At 38.3% G+C, this 20,726-nt stretch overlaps 1 protein-coding gene across 2 annotated transcripts in view; it reads left to right on the top strand.

Moving 5' to 3' along the window:
- Window positions 1–8,753: 8,753 nt before the first annotated feature.
- The window catches only part of LOC149802598 (uncharacterized), a 64,392-nt gene continuing 52,419 nt past the window's right edge, over window positions 8,754–20,726 (top strand). The window contains exons 1-2 of one of the 2 annotated variants that reach the window (XM_089951876.1): window positions 8,754–8,845; window positions 12,026–12,529. In XM_089951876.1, coding sequence (XP_089808002.1) covers window positions 12,115–12,529 — 415 coding nt within the window. In that variant the 5' untranslated portion in view covers window positions 8,754–8,845; window positions 12,026–12,114. Of the gene's footprint in view, window positions 8,876–12,025; window positions 12,530–20,726 lie in introns of both variants that reach the window. The other variant, XM_089951875.1, reaches the window with a different exon arrangement.

Below are 20,726 nucleotides of genomic sequence, written 5' to 3'. Positions count from 1 at the left end.
ATGTAAAGCGAAGCAGTCTCCAGTCTAACCATCCATTGTTGACTCATCCTCCTATGAAGATGCATTCTAATTTAGCTAAACTAAACTAAGCCTACGTGCATTTGCACCGTATCATGCAAAGAGATAATATCCGAATGTTGAAAGTGGTCGAAGACCTGATGGGAGAGGTCTTCAGAGTGGAAATCAAGAAAGAGCAAGAAGAGTGGACGGAGAAGTACAGACTTCACTAGCAGAGAGAGAGAGAGAGAGAGAGAGAGAACATCGGCAACAGCAGGAACCAGACAGGGGATTTGTCGACTGCCGTCTAGACGTGAAGGAGTTCTCCTCTTTCAGAAAAAGCAGGCCCTATCCTGTGGGTAAGCTTGTCGCCAAACGGGGACGCAATCTTAGACGGTAAAAGATTGCCATAAATCCCCGTCCACAAGAAAAACGACCCTTTTCATGGTTACCCCAATACTCTAGAAACGAGATACTAGTTCAATTACCAATTATATGTTAGTAAGTTAAAAAAATAGAAGTGTATCTATAAGCACTCCGTTTCTTTGTTTTATGTCCAAAATAAATAGAATTGTCTCCATGGTTTGTCAAAACATATCCTATATGTGTTTGTGTTTTTAATTAGTGTTTGTAAGTAAAAAATGAATAAGTGTTTCTTTTAGGTACGCGCGTTCCCTGTTTTTTTTTTGTCTGTCTGTCTGTCTGTCTAATTGAATTAAAGTGATGTTCCTTCGTTAAGAACATGTATCACTGGTTAACTCACGCATAGCGTGCTTTTTAGTTACTCCTGAGGGAATGAATTGTGCCACATCCCCCAGGCTTTAATGTACTCACTGAGTACTTTTTAATTCTAGCCGTTAGGTTGTAGGACTATTAAATCCCTAACAACCTAGATGTAAGGCTAACGTCTTTCTTCATTTAAAGTCTGCCAGTTAGACATCCCATTAAACTCTCGTAAGTCCACTCTTTCATTGTTCAGCTAGTATTTTCATTCACTGTTTCTCTGACATGGTTCAGGTGGTGCGCTTCTCATTGTGTTGGGCTTAAAAGTGTAAAACTGCTTCCTTCCTTCCCTCTCTGTCGGTCTCGGTGAAATTATTTTCAGCAACGTTTTGTTTAGTGAAGGTCTAAGGTAGAGCAGTGTAGAGTACTCTACTCTTCTAATTCTAGTGCTGTGGCCACATTCTTTGTTCTGTGATCCTACTGCACGTGTTTCTTGCTCTTCCTGTCGGTTCACAGCTCCTGGTACGCCGGTCCTGCTTCTTGCCTGTCCACTGCCTGAATCTTAGAATGGAATGTGGGGTTTTTTTTGGTGATAATGTGGGCCTTGTACGTTTTGGTAACAAGGAATATTTCCCTTCACGTCCGCACCTCACAAATATAAATCGAAAGCGTTCATCAGTCTGGCTTGAAAGCAACAATCTTGTCTTACAAAACCAAAGTGGCTTCCGCAATAAAAGAGCCACCGTAGACCAACTAATAAGGCTTGAGTCTCGTATCAAACTAGTTTTCAATGCTAAAAGAAAATGCGATAGACACCTCCTAGACCTTTAGAAAGCCTTCGATTTAGTTTGGACTGATGGTCTCATTGCCAAATTGAACCCCTACGGAATCAACGCCAACTTGCACAAATGGATCAAAACTTTTTTAAAAGACAGACACATCAGAACCAGAATAGGGGCACAATATTCAGAATAATATGTACTAGAGAACGGCACCCCGCAAGGAAGTGTCCTAAGTCCGACCCTATTTAACATCATGATAAACGATCAAGAACGCTCTGTTGACCTCAGTAAAATTGACCTATCACAATTTGCTGACGACAGCGGCTTATGGAAAGCGGGCAACCAACGCAGCCAACAACTATTAACTGAACTACAAGCCAATTTAACTAACATCGGCAAATGGGCTGATAAACGGCGGTTCAAATTATCAAGAGGAAAAACAATGGGAATACTATTCTCACCCCCACCCCCCAGGATAATATAGAACCACCAACCCTAGATATCCAAGGCGAACCAATCAAATGTGAACGAGTGGCAATATTTGTAGGCATGTACTACGACCAACATCTCATGGAATCATCACATCACCGAATTAATACGAAAATGTAGCGGAAACCTTAATCTCGTGAAAAACATCCAAGGTTTACAATGGGTTGCAGACCAAGATACAATGGTAACACTCTACAGGGCCTTACTTAGATCCAAACTAGATTATGGATGTCAGATCTATGCATCTGCCAAACCATCAATTTTTAAAGGTCTTGACACAATCCAAGCAAAAGCTCTGCGTATATGTACAAGCACACTCCAAAATATATCTAAAGAAGAGCTACAGTCCTAAAAGGCGAAACATCATTAACATTAAGAAGAGAAGAATTAACATTAAGATATGCATCCAGAATCTCTATACAAAATCCTAGCCATTCCACAAGGAACATCATTAACAAATGCAACATCCCATTTAGTCGAAGACTCGTCCCCCTCCCGCCATCTGGGAAAATGATCCACACATTAGGTAAAGAACTACAACTCGACTGCCTTCGTGCAGAATTAACACGATATCCAGACCCTACTCCATGGACAAGGAAAAAAAAACTATTATCAACACGTTAGAAACAACTTTCGGATCCAAAGAAGAACATCCTTTAGAAATAAGATCAAAGATCCTGACTAGATAAGACAATTCTTATATAAGATTCTTCGTAATATACATAGATGGATCTAAATCAAACAACCCAGACAGAACTGCTGCAGCACTCACTATCCTGGAACTGAATAAGGAAATAGGAAGCAGACTCCCGGATAACTGTTCAATATACACAGCAAAATTATAGGCCATATTTGAAGCAGTGAATACAGCATATCAACAGAAATTCCAAAAAATATTAATGATAGTGCTGAGTGTGCTAAAATCATTGGAAACAGGCAACTCAAAGGGGCGTGAAAACGAAAAGAAGCCAACTTGCTACTTAAAAACATGGAAAAACAAGACCAAATTGTAGAATTCATGTGGGTCCCATCGCATATAAACATCCCCGGTAATGACAGGGCCGACCAAGCAGCAAAGAACGCACTAAGCGAACCAGAACCAGCCCACATCGATTACAGCATGATAACCTAAAAAAATCGCCTCTAAATGGCAAACCCATTGGGATACATGCCTGAAGGACGTACGCTGTACACGATTTAAAAAACAGTGAGTCGAAAAACCAAAGCACCAAAATCCAATATCAAACATCATCAACGGATCTTTAACCGAACTAATACAGGAAAAACCTTACTTGCAAGTAGTATGGGGAAATATGTCCTGGCTAATTGTGGAAATGGAGCAAAATGCCCCAACTGCGTTGTTGATGAAGACTTTTGGCATGTTTTCAACATATGCCCCAAATTTGACGAACAAAGGAAAAAATTAACCGCCACGTTAAAGAAAATTGGCTGGTCATATACCTATCCCGAACATTTTTTAATCAAACTAATCCCAACCCCAATCAAACAAATGATGCCATGTTAATCTTCCTTAAGGAGATTGACAAAATCAATAAAATATAACTCAATATATTATACTCAGACCGGATTGAAATCACACATCCTATATATAATTACAGTCAGTTACTTACTCACCCAATCACCCATCAGCTAGTTTCGTGCGTTGAAACAGGTGGGGAAGTGGGTGCGGAGGTAGTATGAGGTTTAGCGCCCGAGTAGGGGCGTGTATTGCGAAACGAGGGCTGATGCTGCCCCTGCATCTATCGCCCACTACGGCACCCTGGGTGGTTATACAAGCAATGCAGTTTAGTGACAGATTCAGAAGTAGGAGTTAACTAATTCTCATCTGTACAATATATGATTATTACATTGCCCGACATCCTTCTTGGAGCGGCTGGATGGGACATTAGGGGCGGGGGTAGCATACGGTCTACAGCCCAAGATGGGGAGTGTACCGCGTGAGGCGGGCTGATGGCACACATACACCTATCACTCACTGCAGCGCCCTGCGTCGTCCAAATGTATAATCAATCAAGCAATGCAATAGGTGATCGGTAATTAAGTAACCATCATACTATACTAACATTTATCTGCTCTATCATACAACTTAAGGCATGATGAACCGTCTTAAAATACACGAATTAAAACTGACCAATGAACCTAGATATTATAAGGTGGCTTAAGTCTCAGCCATCAATGCGGAAACAAATTGATTCGTAAACGGATTAGAAATTAAAGTAAGAACCCAAAATTAGACCTATAAGGTGGCTAATGACCCAAAGCCATCAAGACCAGCTACACAATGTGGCACCAAATTACATAATTAGAAAATATGTCTTTAAAATATTAGAACTATAAGGTGACTAAATCTCAGTCATCAGGCACCCCGCACAAGGCGGAAATACTAATTATTAGAATAGAAACCCCAAATAGTATTCGATTAACTAACTTCTCCCTTAAATATACTAGGAAATACATCATGCCATCTCTACCTTATTCTACTAACAGCACAAATGAGTTTCCAAATTACAAATACGGCAAAACGACGACATTTACTATTCGAAAACTGGGGTTCAAAAAATCGATCCCGGATTCAGCCCTACATACCTTTGCCACTGCCAGACATGTATCATATAAGTGAGTGCGTGTGGACCATTCCCACTTACCATGAGTCCCGTGAGACATCAATGTCTCGAAATCGGACTAATGAAACAGCACTTCCTAAGTGCATTAATGCGTTGGGGGAAGTGGCACCATTCCTTCCCCCTTAAAAAATCAATTATTCCCAAACGGGAAATTAACTAGTCGTACATGCCTGTAAGGGCGAACACGACTTTAATTGAAACGACCGACCGACCATCAGTCTGGCTCATTCCATTTTCCCCATTCAGGCGGTAGACACAGAGAAGGCAGGACCGGAATAGCAGAGGCTCATGAATGGATGCTGGCGGGATAAGCAGAGAAAACGTGCTGCACACAGGACCACAACACAACACAACGTGGCCACAACGTGTTAGCCTCCTGCTTCTGCCTGCAATTCATCATGGAAATTAAACAGCTGCAGATATAAAGTCTCTGGACAGCCGCTACGGAACAATGGAGGAGGTCCTGAACACGAGGCAGCCAAAAGGGAGGTAACGAGTGTGAGTCTCCACCAGAAACCGAGTGGTAGCAAGCCAGCGATAAAGAACTACGCTGCATGATGAAACAACGTTGCACCAGTTTAATAGAAAGGCACCAGATACAAGGCTATCCCAAGCCAGTGTCAAGCTGTTGTCAGAGAAAAAAACATGAGTCGCCGTTGTAAACCGGAGCAGCCTTCCATTCCGGATGATGCCTTGAGAAGCAGTAACAGAAGAAACAAGATTTACTGCCATATTGCCTGAATGTATATGGTTTTCATTTGGCTGAAATCCGTTTTTGATAATATCTTTATTTTTAATATCCTAATTTGATTTGTTTCGTTACCACCATCACAATTTTTATCCTCCCATTTTTAAGTATGCATGATACAAACGATGCATAAGTCATTCCGACTTTGTTGATTGGTTTTTAATTAGTTTATCGTATGTACACTTTGTACACTAAATTCCAACTTCATAAATGAATCATAGTGGCGACCAATCGCTATGGGCTTCACATACTGTTTTGGTCGACACCTGGCTCAGTTGATAGCAGAGTGAAATACCATCTTTTAACATGACTGTGCGTTGGGTCCATTCCCACTCATGAAAGTCTTCCAGCTAAGGTTGTTAGGGACATTTAGTCCCACGACCTGAAGGCTAAATTAAATAGTGCTCTGTGAGCACATAAATGCCTGGGGGATGTGGCACATATTGCTTTCCCCACAAATAATTAAATAACCTGCAGTGCAGGTATTAAACAGAGGTACATGGACATACGTATGAAAACATATTGAATCCAAAGTCAGTCACTGAGTCAGTCTGGCTACCCGTCGTGGATTCATCAGCTAAAAGAAGTTGAACAGAATCACCAAATCGCTTGAACTCCAAACGCACATGGAGTATGCCAGGCACCTCGTGGACGAGATGGCCATGGAGGTGATTGCAGAAAGTGTAAGAATTAAATAGAGGAGAGGAAAAAGAAGAAAGAGAAGGAAGAAAGAATCATTCCGCACCTCATCCTAAGAACTCTGTGTGATGTCAAGCCTGAAGTGGGGATACCTTCACGGGCAGCATCACCACAACAAAGTCAGCTACAGCCACTGCCATAACCATAGCCTCTACCACCAGAGCAAGAGTCTTGATCCCCCAGATGGAAAACTGGGAGGAGGAGTTGCGAGAGCAACCATGTCAACAACAACATCCCTGGGTCTGGCATAGAAGAAGACAGAGGGAAGTCTTCAGGGTCCCGCAAACTGAAGCTTGGGATGATGAGGCCACTGAAGCTGCCGCCGTACTCGCAGCAGCGACAGTCAGTTGGGAGCAAGATTGAAGTAGGAGATGTGTGTGGGGGGGGGGGGAGGGGCTAGGCCTGGAAGGTGTCATCACTTACAGGTGCATTTGGAGTTAAAAACAACAGCCTTTCTAAGGGTTACCCGAGTCTCTAGAAAAGATACTATTCGAGTTGCCAATTGGTGTAAATGTGGAGTAGTGTGATTATAAACACTCATTCCTTTAGAGATGTGTGTGTGTGTGTGTGTGTGTGTGTGTGTGTGTGTGTATGGGTGCGATTGAGGTCAGCCCTTTGCAACAATGTTGCCAATCTCCAGTACCGTGACGTCACTCCTCTCCAATTCCTATTGACTCTAAACAGTTCCAATCCATTGTCCATACATTTCCTATTTTAAATTCCCATTGACCATAAATGTTCCCAGGATGTTTTAAAAAGTGGTGACCCTAAACGTTCCCACGAGCTTTATTACTGGGATTTCCATAGACTCTACGGTATCCCTTATTACTACTGGCATCTTTTCCTTTCCATGCAGTGCATGGTCGAATGCATCATCTCGAAGACGTTCACGAATCTGAGGACTAACAAAGACACCTTCCTTTATCATAGCTTCACTTAACCTTGGAAATTTTCCACGGAGGTACTTGAAATCTGCTTGTGTTTTGTCCATTGTCTTGATCAAGTTCTTTATCAGACCCCGCTTGAAGCGTAAGTGTGGTAATAAAGTCATCCTTGTTTCAACAAGTGGTGGATGCTGAACACCTTTCCTCCCAGGTTTAAAATGATGTTGGAGTGGCCAGTCTCGCTTGTTGCAGTGTAAATCTCTCGCACGACTATCCCATTCGCAGAGAAAACAGCAGTACCTTTTGTATCCAGTCTGCAGACCAAGCAAGAGAGCAAGAACCTTCAAATCGCCACAAAAGTGCTACTGATGTTGGTCCTAGTTTATGCACTTCAAAAGTCGTTTCATGTTTTCACAGGTTTGCCATTATGTAGCAGAACAAGATTTAAGACTCGTCTTCGATGAATCGATTAACATCCCCCCATTCATCTGGATCATGAACAATATTGAGGGCTACAAGATCACCTTCCATGAAGAAGAACGGGACAATATCCTTTTGACGGTCACGGAACATGGAAACCCTAACACCACCTGCCAGGAGATTCCACTGCTATAGTCTGAATCCCAACAGCTCTGCCTTACTCTTAGTTTCAGATCCCTGAGAAGGTTATTCAGTTCACCTTGTGTTATGAGGTGTGGTTCAGAGGAGGAGGATGGGAGAAAATATGGGTCCTGTGACACTTATGGTTCAGGACTAGAAGTTTCATCCTCTTCCTCGTCTGACTCATGTGAGAATGATCCTGGTACATCAGTAACCGGCAGTCCTTCTCCGTGGGGTTCCGGGCGTATAGCTGATGGAATGTTTGGATAATACACAGTCCACTTTCTCTTCTTTGACACACCTTTCCCAGATGGAGGCACCACGCACAAGTAACAACTGCTGATATGATCAGTTCGCTCTCTCCAAATCAATGCCACTGCAAAAGGCATATATTTCCTTTTCCTGTTCAATCACTGGCGGAGGTTTATTGCACAAGTGTTGTAGCATATGTGTGGGGCGCACCTCTTGTCCTGATATCCAATTTTGCAGCCAAGATAAAGGTGATAGGCTTTCTTAACCATAATGGTTATACTGCGCTTTTGTGATTCAAAAGTCACTTCACCACAGACGTAGCAGAAATTATCTGCATTGTTCACACAAGTACGATGCATCTCTGCGCAGTGTGGCTAAATATAAATGTGCCCCATTGCAAAATCAAACACTGACAAATAAGAAAGCATGACACTGTATGATTTCTAGAGCTGATATAGGGCAATTTGTTCAGCAGAGTGATGTAAGCTTAGTTATGATTGCATCATCCAGGTCTCCTATGAATAACATGATGCAAGTCAGATCATGTATGACACAATACCAGCTTCAGATTGCATCGTTAATTGTTTTGCCTAAAAGGCAAGTACTGTCCAAACACAGTCATAGATTTATTTATAGATCCAGTCAAAAATGTAGTTTAGTAATTTCTTGTTCAAATTGAGATTCCTTCCCTTTATAACTCATTTGTCCTCCGCCATTTCCAAGTCAAGATTCGTATATACTGATCTAGTATCATATTTTAAAACTAGAGCCAATCAACAATTTTAAGCATAATTTTCGTTCTCAGTGACCCATAATTAGTAAATTTTGACTACATGTATTTCAGAAGCATTTTGACTGTAGACCAGTGTAATAGATAGCGACTATTTTTTTTTTGTCCTTGAAAATGTTGTCTGGAATAACACTTGTGACTTGCGTTCTACTTAAATTTTAGCAGAGACCGGAAGTACAAAATAAAGCCTCCTTTTCGATCCGAGCAGGGCTGTAAAATATTGATATTGAAAGAAGGTAATGAAATAGTTACGCTTTCATTATAAGGTAAGAAAAATTCACGATCTCTATATAACGTTCTTTGACCTCTGGTGATGATTAATTAAGCTTTCTTTGTTTCCCATATGCAATACGTCGGTCTTAATTCAGTAAATATACAGCGTAATTCAACCGCTACTGGAAGCAACAGGGGATGGTTTATTTGTTGTATTAAAGAATGTATAAAAATATGAGTAATTTCTGCATAATTGAGTGCACAGAATTGAAAAATAAAACGGACTCATCTTTATGATAGTATTCTTTTTAAATAAATGCACAGCACGCATTCTAACATGCACCGTCCACTATTTTTAACATTGGTCTTTGGTCACATTTTGCAAAATCTTTACTCGTGCCAAGTACAAGCTGAAATTTGCATAGTTATTAGATATGGTTATATAGAAATGTTTTGTGAACATTCATCTATAATAATAAATTAACCTTTTCATTGTTGTGGGTACTTATGAAGCCTTTTTGTGCCTTCTTAAGCTCCCGTCATGATTTTTACGTGATGTACTTTATTGATAGCATAAACCAACAAGGGATACAACTCTTACCGCACAAAAAAAAACATCCTCACTTTCATGTCCACGTTAACTGGCCTCTCAGGGGTATTCTATTACGCCGTTTCTTACATTTTTCATTGGCATTATAAAATTGACATCCAGTATAAACTCTTGATACCTTAAACTCGTAGTGCAGTCACATTAAGTTCCAAAAACCTGCTGGAATTGAGGATTCCAGTTGTTTTGACAATTTCAGAAACTTGATTTCCATATTACTAGCTTCTTCTCTGCTTTAATTTTAACATAGCTTTGAAGCACAATCAATTAACACTACATAGCTTCAAGGATTTTATGTGTAATTACCAGAAATTTGTTTGAAATTACTTTGATTTCAGTTGAGGGGTCTAGTGCATGTGTGCAAGCCAGAAGATGATACTTAATATGCAAGTGAAATCCTGCTGAATGGAATAATGTTCTCTCATTGGTTAAAAGAAAATGACGTCCTGCATTTGTTTATAACTTATTTTCAGTTGGCCAATGAGAAGACAGTATTCCATTCAGCGCCTTGTTGAATAGTAAGTGGGTGCGATCATGACCACATTAAGCATTAGCATGGAAAAAGTGGTCTGGCATTCCTTAAAGGCATAATAGTAAGCCCAGCTTCGGATATGTATACAATGTTGAATGCCTGAGCTAAACATTGGTATCAAATTTATTACTATTTATAAATTTATCAGGACCTCGAGTGGCCGAGTGGTCTAAAGCGCTCTCCGTTATGGATCACTGCCATCTCACCTGTGTCTGCGTGGGTTCGAGTCCAAGGCTCGGCTAGCATGGGTATGTGGGAAAGCCTGCCAGTAGCTTCCCGTGGGTCGGTGGTTCTTCCCTGGGTTTTCCAGGGTTCTTCCTCCACCAGTTATACTGGCCGCCATGTATAGCCTATCTTGTGCTGAAAAATGGCGTTAAATTCTAGAACAACAACAACAACAATCCCATGACTGATCACTGGAATGCTGTGTGTAATTTTCTCAGCAAACAAATTGAATCTCCATTTCCGTCAAAGAAACTTGGCCAGTAAACGCCCAGGATTCCTCTACCGTATATGTAAACGTTAATTACCATGATTGAATTAAAAGGAGGAATAAAACAAACTACACTACACAGTATATGTGACCCCAATGAACCAATTCAGAGTAAATATTTTTTTTAGTAAACTGTTACATGCCTACATCCATAAAATTTCATGGCTCACCATTATGTGCCCTCCAAAAAAAAAGTTTCTGCAGCCGCCTCTGGTGCGTCCTTTGAGAAATTCGCCTTTATTGGACCTTGAAGATTGGTCAGTATTTAATGAAGCTGGTACTTAAACAAAGCCATGTTAAAACCTCCCCATTTTAGATCCAGATCTCACTATTTTAATTGCTATTCTCCCTATTTGGCTTTTGAAAAGTTGACAGGCACTCCAATTTCCACATGCCCAAAATGACCCCCTTTTAATATTGTCACACAACGTTGCAATAGGTGCAATTTGAATATAAATTTAATAAAAATGAATTGCACTTTAACACTATTCTGATAACTGAAATGATCATGCTTTGCATTCTATATAAGCTGTAAAATCCGACTTTAAAGAAACATTACCACTGTTCACAAACTTGTCAAAAATATAATACATAGTGGCTTAAACATTCTCATTCAAGGCAATAATATGTAATAACTTTTGTTCTTGTACACATATCTATCATCTCTTTGATGTATCTATAATGGATTGTTCCACTTCCTGATCCTACCTTTGCAAATTAGCACAATGTGTTCACCCACTGCAGCCTTCAACACATCTCACTAGCTATTTTCAGCCATTTAATATGAAACTTTGATTTTATACCTGACCTGTTTTCCTTTAATTGCCGCTATTTAAACTGCCCATGGGTTAGTTTTATATCAGTTCCAATCATTACAGATTACTGTTTATGCATATTATTTGTAAAAGGCATAGGCTGTTTTTTTTTAAAATTAAGATTACGGAAAATTGCGTTTTCTTGAAACACAACTGTCAAGGGGTTTGGGAGTACAAAATCGTAATTTTAGCAAAGCTTCCATTTGATTCAAATCAGATTTTGATTTCATGCAGGACAGTGGTAATCTGATTTAGTTATGGCATGTATGCCAACATTTTGAAATAACATGTACTCATTTCATCAGCACGATTACAGTTTCCTCAGGTAAACTATTTTCTTTCTTCTTCGCCAACCCCAACGGGCACCGCACCCTGAATACAATATGGGCCAAAACTAAAATTAGAGTGGCATCGGGCTATGGGAGTGTTGAGCACTGTTTTGTGATGCATGTTATTTTGTTTATTCCAGTGCATTGCTTCTATTTGATTTCTTCAGTTTGCACTCCCAATATTTGTGATGTAATTCCATTTGACCTTGTGGGGTATATAAACTAGTCCAAGAAAGTATTGGTAACCATGTTATATTCCTAGAAATGTTTTAAAGCCAGTAGAGTGTCAGTCTCTTTGAGGGGCTATTGAATTATGTAGTGATTCCATTTATGTTCTTTCTTTCTGCATGGTCCTTCGTCATGTCTACTATGTGTTAGAACATCAAAATATGGATCAATACAATTTGTGTCTTGATTTTCTTCCCAGGTCTTCCCAGAAATTGAAGATAATCTGCAGATCACAGATCCCCTGTTCAGTCAACTCTGAATATTAGGTCTGACATAAATAGCAGCAAAATGGCAGAGGAGGCATCTACTATCAAAGTAGAAGCACCTGAATCTGGAGAGTCTTTGGAGACCGAGAGTGTACAAGTAAATTCAGTGGAATTGAAAAATGAGGAAAATGTGGAGAGTACAAATGCTACTTCACCTCAAGAAAATAAAGAGCAAGTCTTACACGAGGCAGTGTTAAATGAAAAGGTCTTGTCAGATGAAGTGGGAAAACAACAGGAAAGTAAAGGAAACAATGAAGAGAGTGGAGAAGAAGAAAATGGAAGTAAAGTTGAAGAATGGATGGTGGTGGATGAAGATGATGATGGTGATGAACTGGATGAATCCATGGAAACAAAAAAAGAGAAAGAGTTGGCTAAGGAAAATGAAAAAATGGATGAAGATAAGGAAGGCCAACCAGAAAGACAAGAGCGCACACTATGTAAGCATTTTCAGTGTTTGACAAATTTTCAAATCAGATGTGTGCTACCAGGAAGAGAACCTGGTAGGCCTGCCCAAAGATGGCGCTTGAACTTAAAACTGTTGACCTTCAGGAAAATCCTTTTCTTATTTATATTTTATTAACAGATATTATCCTTTGTAAAGTAATTTTGTTAGCTTGTTTCCAGAAATGCAAAAAAAATTATGATTTCATATGGCAGCCTCTGTGCTCTGTGCAGAAAGTTTGTTGAGTCTTGATTCAAGAGTGACATGTTGAGATATGGTCATATTGTACATAAATGGTCCTTATGTTTCTTCAAAAGTAGTTATTTTACGTTGGCTGGTGAATTACATATTAAGTAGGGTAAAACAGTCAGCTTTATTGAGATATACATCCTATGTTATGACAAATATCAATACACAAAAATAATGAAGAGGTAAGCACCTAATAATAATTCATGGAAGTCAAAGATTAAACGTCACTTTTATGAGGTAAGTATCGTTTTGAATCTATCTCGGCCTTAGGTATCAGTCAAGGGTCATGGGGATCTAAGCTTTCAGGGCAAAGATATTTCCTCCATGACACTCCCTTTTTATATTTTTGGTCATACATGGATGATCTGTGAAATGGTTTGACTTGGGGAAATAGACCTAAGTCCATCAGATTAAAAGTTAATTCTTCTCTGTTGTGATGATTTAAAAGAAATGGTTTTTCATTTGAATATGTTTATAAGCACCTTTGATTGTTTGGCAAATAAACAATGCCAACTGCTGTTTTAATGCTGCTTAAATTGGTAATGATGAATAATATAAATTCTGAAAGCAATCAAAGCTCTCTGAGATTTTGTGTTGGACATTACTGTCCAGTCATTAATATGCAGTAATAAGAAATAATTGCTACTTTCATGCATGTGATTTAGACTAGGGCACTACAGTATCAGCAGACTCTTTTTGAAAAAGAGAAGGAAAGTACCTGACTCGTAATTTGAGTTGGCAGATTCTGTTGTCATCCGTCATGTTTGGCAAATGGTCTTGTGATGAAAATTACACTAATATTAATAAACTGCAAAACAAATAGTTGAAAGTGGGAACATGTGAAAACAGCAGTTTAAACTCAACTTGGATTTGGATGAAAATGACACTAATGTTAATAAAAGGCACAAAAAAATTACCCCTCTGGTGACCTATAGGTTAGAGCATCCATCTTGGATGTGGGAGGTCGCATGTTCGAACCCCAGCCAAAATTATACCATAGACTTATTTAAAAAATTGTACTTGCAGCTGCCTCACTTTTTGATCAGAATAAGTAGGTTATTGTTAGGACTGGTCAGCCTGGTGTCAGGATAATATGACTGGGTGGGACATAATGCTGCATGTCTGCGGCATGATGCTTCAGTAGTAGACATCACTATAAACTTCATATATCATAGAGATATGACTGAAAAATTGTTAAAGCTATGTTAAAAATCCAAAAGACACACATAAAAGGCAAAAACATGGATGAAAGTAATAGCACATGTGAAAACAGCAAAATGATGGCAAAACTACTAATGTGTGAACTTTGAGATCTGAGTGGGAGTGGCAGTTTTAATGTTATAAAACAATAGAATCATATAGTACTAGAGGCAGTTTTAATGTTATAAAACAATAGAATCATATAGTACTAGAGGCAAAATGAATAATTGATGCATCAGTACTTTTGCTGAAACAATACATCGATACAGCAGATAGAGAATTGATACAAAATGATACTTACCGCATGCATGTTATTTTAGTCTTCAGCATTCATGAATAATTATTATTAGTTGCCTTGTGATTCTGTAAAATTATAACCATCTGAAACAGCATTTGCAGTCACAGGCACTTGTGTTTATAAGTGAGAACAAACAGATTTTTTGAGAATACTCACTCGCCATCTACAAGTGAACACAAGTGACATGGTTTATAATCTGACCCCCCCCCCCCCATTTCATGTTCATTATCTTAACCCAGAATGTTCAGCATATACATACTATACATTTAAAACGTTCCATGAATGAAGTACTTGACTCATCATTTAATAACAACTTTCACACAAAGTTTCTACCTTGAATTGTATTTTGCCTCCTTTGGTTGATTTGAAAGCTACACTAATGGTGTGTTGCGCATTGAAATATGTTACATTGAATTCTCATTTGTGGTTATTGGCTGTTCCACTCCAGGTTAAATAATAACCACCAATCAGAAATCAATGTAGTTCATTCTCTGCCTGACAAACAGGTAATATTGGCAGAGCAACAGAGAGACTTCGCAAGGAAGTCATTAGATATGTCAAGACTTAAGTAGAGATGCTGTCAAGGTGTGCCGTTGCATGAATCATGCACAATTTGTATGAAATCATGTGCTTGGGAAACAGTAAAATGCGTGAACTCACAAATTCATTGAAAGTCCCACATATGAAAATGTGCTTTGGTGAAGATTAATTTTTTTTTTAACTGTTGTCAAGACATATTTTTCTACATCTGGGTTCTTCAAGCATGACCTGAATGGTAGTGAAACTAAATTTGATTAAAACATGTCCAGGAATAAAAATTATAGCTTATTTTGAACATTCGTGAAGAAAGGTTTACAGATGTGTATTTAAAATATGGGCTACCTAGAAACCCAAAATGTTTTATTCCTGGCATGGTTCATTACGATTTCGTTTGCCAAATACTTGCTGATGATAGTGATGATGACAATAATTTTTAAATTTATGAAGTATATCAGATTAGTTGAGCTGGGGAAGTGTTAATGGAGACACCAGTGAGTGATTTTGAGTCCGAAATGGTGTTAAATTCGAGTCAGATATACATGCTGGATAGACAAAAGTAGACAGCACGCATAGCTGCCAACCCTTACGATTTTGGCATGTATTTCATGACTTTCTACAGGATTCATGCCACATGCCAAAATATCACAAATTCCCCAATTCTCATTTATTTTAAATTTTCCAATTAAGTACTAGTCGTGATATCGGCCTTTGCCGAAATGGTTTGGCACTACTGTTTGCGATACTAGTAGAACTATAGCCAATTGGAACTGTTGGCATTTTAGCATATTTTAATCTATATGTATAAGAGTAGTTTTATAAATGCTTTTGAAAGAAACCAGGGCCTAACCGGAAGTTTTCTCCTTGCATGTGCTGCCAACACTGATTTGAATTACTGTTCAGCATCACATCTTTAAAACGTTTCCAGCGACAAAGAAATGAATTGCACAAAACGTGACTTTTACTTTGGAAAATACCAAACATTTGCCATGCATTCAGCCATCAAATACTGATATACATCATGCTTTTTGCTTTTTTTACAGTGTGCCACCAATTTTAGCTTTGGGCGTGGTGGCAGAGATGATGTGATGAAGCACATTTGTAACTAAAAGTACATGGAGATTGGGAAACTACATGAAGACAGCTTTTTTGCGTGTTGGAATTTTTTAGATTGAAAGATTAGCATATATCATAATTTGCTTGAGTTCACAGTTTTCCGCACATGCGCCGATTATAAGTACATGTATGAAAGATAAATTGTAAGTAATAAAACGAGGCATTGGAGGTATGTGGCAGTATGATGTGAAACAGCACACCGCTATAGCACCCCAGCAGATTTCAGTTTTGGAGTGCTTTAAGCCACCTACTCAAGTCCTGTATTCTACCAGTGCTGAAGCATTGTTTGTAGCTTTCTTGTTGAACATAACCAGTCTTTCTCGGTTGAAGATCAGCAACAGTGACAGTGAAAGATTATTTCCTATTGTGAGGAAAAATAAGGCAAACTTTAAGTGCCTCCTTAGGTGCTGAAAATTTGCAGCAATTTTAGTCACCAAGATTAACTAGCAGGCAAGGACCCAAACAGTTTTGAAAACAAATTTACTATAGCATGATTGAGGAAGTTCAAGACTGCCACAGCATCATATCATGACAAATAGCGTGAAGTTTGTGTACATCAGTAAATATTATGCTTTATTTTTATTTTGGGATTTTCTTATGATGTAGTACTGACCATCGAAGTGGATGGAGTTAGTGTCATGATATAATTTTTCATTAATTGCGTTCAAAATTCACTAATTTTTATCCCACTTTTCACTAATTGCAAGTCTGGAGGGTTGGCAGCTCTGGTCATGATCCTTTCAGTGGTATTTTGAAATTAAATGTACATAGGGCAGAATACTGAGCCTAATTAAAATACAAACAATTTAAAAGTATAATGCAATTTTCTCTTTTTTAATTAATCAAATTCAGCCTGCAGATCATATGCTACAAAACCATATATCCATATCAGGATTAAGATAAATTGAATAAAATAAGTGTTACAAATGCAATTAAGAAGTAAAGATATTTATTTTAATATCTCTCTCTGCACAAGCATTGATGGAGTAAATACCCTTTTGCAGCATTATGGAACAAATACAAAATTTGGCATATTAGTCCAGGGCTCGAATTTAACACAAATTTCTTTGTAGCCAGAAGGACTAGTATATTGAGAAATTTGCTAGTCCTGCCTAATCTTTAGTAGTCCTGTTCACAAAATAATGTCATACAACTTTCATGTATGTTAACCGATTCAGTTTTAAAGTTCAAACAACCTGCAACAAAACTGGATGTGTTCTGTGTGTTTGTTTCTGCGAATTGTATACACCAGTTACACCACATAATGCTCCTTTCCTCGTAATAATTCAGCCATTCCTTGTCTTTTGTCCATTTGTTCTGAAATTTTCCATTACGCTTTTCCCTATCATAAGAATTATTCCTCATCATTCTCATTCAACTTTTGCTTTTTTTCTGGTGGCTGAACACCTTCTATCAAATGCCACATTTTGCCTGTCTTATAAGGAGGGAATTGTGCCTTGTTTTAAAATATGAGATGTTATAGTATAGCTGATGCAAATTATTTAAAGCAAGAAAAGGTACGGCACAGTGTCCTTTATAAAGGAAAGAGCAAGAAACACATTTCAAAACATGTGCCTTTGCCCCCTCCCACAATCAAATGGCCTCTGTCTAACAAAGACTTAACTTCAGCGGCTGTTCTGCATGATCAAAGCAGTGGCTATTGTAAACACTGTTATAAAATATTAGCATCAGAAGATAGTGTTAGTTTTAGCTTGGAAAGTGTGTGTTCCCATCAAACGAAGCTATCTGACACTCAGCGCGTTGTATTTAACAGCTCCAATTACGGTATCATAAGTCGTAAGTTTGGTAATTGTTTCTAATTAATCGAACTTCAATGTATTGTTGAAGTTATTAATAAGGTGGAACATTTTCAAATCTTAGATGCCCATGCTCAGAGATTTCAGTTCCCAACAAATGTACAGCATTCTGCTTGGATATCTCCACATGTATTCAATTATTTGTTCATTCTTGTAATGGAAAAATTAAAAACTATTCTGATCATCATAGAAGAAGTAGTTGTATGGAAAGGATGTGTCAGTAACGTAATCGTAATAAATTGATCTAATTATTATAATTATTTCGATGGAAATGTAAAATATGTAGTTTCCTGTTTGTGACTGTTAGAGCGTTTGGGTAGCGAGCAAAAAAAAGAACCTTAAGCAAAAAAACATGCAAACTAATTTCTTTGAATAGTTTTTGCTGTGTTCTTTTATGTGGTATACCACTTTCCAGTTAGTGTGGTCGAGTGAATAAAGTGTGATACCATGTCATTTTTTCATTTAATTCGTTATCAGATTAATTAGGATCAATTACCAAACTTTCTATGTTAATGACAGGACCATAATTTGCACTGTTAAGTGAAATGCACAAAATCGGATGGATTTTTGTTATAGAAATGCACCTTTCCGAGGCAGAAATTGACTTCATCTTCTCATGCTAATATTTTATGACTGTGTTTACAATGGTCACTACTTTGATTCTGCAGAACATCTGCTAAGTCAAGTCTTTATTAGGGAATGGCGTAAACAAATGCAGACTATTGATAACCGAAACTTACTAGCCCATCGGACTATTAACATTATGAAAGTTACTGGTCCGACAGGAAATCTGCTAGCCTCAGGCTAGCAGACTACCGCTTATTTCGAGCCCTGTTAGTCAGTAAACTACTCATTTAACAAAGAAAGTTTATATTAGTGAAAAATCCTATTTTGGAGCAGATGTATCCAAAAGATAATGTCTGTGATCTCTAGAAAATTGTACATAACAGCCACAAAGATCAGTTTCCCAACATATTCAAGCTGACAAAGCTAGCTGTGTATATGTCCCTTCAGAAAGAAGCACAGAACAATATTATACAAAGAAAAGGAGTAGATTATGCTCAGAATTAACAGATTAATGCTTATACAACTAGAGGTGACATCTGTCAAAGATGTTGATTTCAGTAGAGTTTTAACAAAGTGGAACAGGAAGAAAGAGACATATTGAAGTTTAAATAAATCTTGACCTATGACCATTTCTTCCTCCCTTATTTTCTTTGATAATGGGGGAGGTCTCTGTTAAGATAAAATCCTATCATCTCTCCTTAAATTGCACATGGAAACAAATTTGGAGTTTCTCTTTTTTATGCAGAGATATTTGACCAGTGAATAAAGGTGCTGATGGAATAAATGAAATTAGCATAGAATGAGTGAAGGGTCAGATTTCAATTTGCTCAAGTTTATCACTTTCTGTATGTTAAAAGAAAATTGTAGAATAGGACTTGGTATAGTCATTAGTTTTCCTTCTTCACTAATAAATACTAGTACCTGTGGATGCAGTATTTTGCATCTGCAGGAAATAAAATGTGTTAGGTTGTGTTGGTATTCAACCTTATTCCCATGCCTGGATTTGTTCTAGATGAGATTTTCTTTTCACGAGGAAATTGCATTATTTCTTCTGTTTTGAAGATAACATTGTAATGTCTTTCAAGTGTAACTTAAGACATAAAATTGGTAATAAGATGTTTTCAAATCATTCATGTTGTACAAAACTAGGAGAACTAAATGGAGGCACCATTAAATGGCCTAAAACACTGGATAAAACTTGCTGCCACCAACAGGTTGTCTGTTTGAAATTATTTGGTTATCTTCTCATCAATGAGAATGCATATAAATATATTGTAACTATATGTTTATCTCTAGTCAGCATAATGGAAATTTAACAGAGAATGTCAACATACATGGAAGGGCACCACCTACCTTCCAAAGATGGAAAGACCATCAAGTTTGTGTGTATCGATACACGGCACAGGTGTATCGTTTCACCCCTCGATGGTACATTAAAAGCAATTTGTGAGTGGTATAAAAGGGGTGGAATGCAAATTATAAATTTAATCTGGGTTATATAATTGCTAAGGATTGCAGTGCTATGCAGAAAAGACATAGTCCCTATGCTGTTGACAAAAACTGGTCTGAAAATGATGACTGCAAAAGCAGCACAGTTCTGTAGAATGAAAGAGTGAATAAATTAATCAGAATAATCAAGGGCTTTCTGTAATTGAAGACTTCAGTAAGTGAAGACTTCAGTAAGTGACAGAACAGTAAAATGCAAAGAAATGAACATATTTGAAAAATGTGTTTGCAGATAGTAGAGTGCAGTAAGTTTTTTGGACAATTGCTGAAGAATAGTTTCTCTTGAATGTCATCTTATGAGGCTGAGAATTGAATCCAGATATTAATTAAAGATGATTATATTGTATTTCATTTTCCATTTTATCCTGTTGAATGTCAGGGACATGCGAGTTTATGCCAGGGAATCACAGAAATAGGCTGGGGACTTCTGAGTTCAGATGAAGCAAGTGAGTGCTCCACACATTCAAAGGTGCATGTTGAACACTCTTGTGATAGTGGAGAAGCACCGCACCTCAAATATTGGGTAGCATGTTGCACCATCTCATGAAGCAGGAGCAGAACTGCACCCCTCACAGTTATGGATTGGAAGAATAGTGAGACTGGCCATTGACTGGTGACCAGGCAGATCATACCAGTTGCTGTTCACTGTTCATTGTCATCGTGATCATACACATTTCTCTTGATTTGTTAGATGGGGTTGGGCCAAGTCACTGCCCCTTTTCCCCACTGTCTGCCTATGGGTTTCAGGCTATGAAAGCGATTTAATTGGTCCCACCAGTTCTAGGGAATTGGCCCTTTATGCCTTCTTTGACTTCCAGACCCAGAGTAGAGCTGATGTTGCAGCTCATGAACTTGCAGCAATCTCATTGTTTAGCATCAGCCAGGAGGACTAGAGGTGTATT

This window comes from Sinohyriopsis cumingii, chromosome 3, assembly GCF_028554795.1.
Source record: "Sinohyriopsis cumingii isolate HCF-2022 chromosome 3, ASM2855479v2, whole genome shotgun sequence".
NCBI lineage: Eukaryota > Metazoa > Mollusca > Bivalvia > Unionida > Unionidae > Sinohyriopsis > Sinohyriopsis cumingii.
Note: the sequence above shows the minus strand (reverse complement) of the source record. Positions and strands in the feature narration are given on the sequence as shown.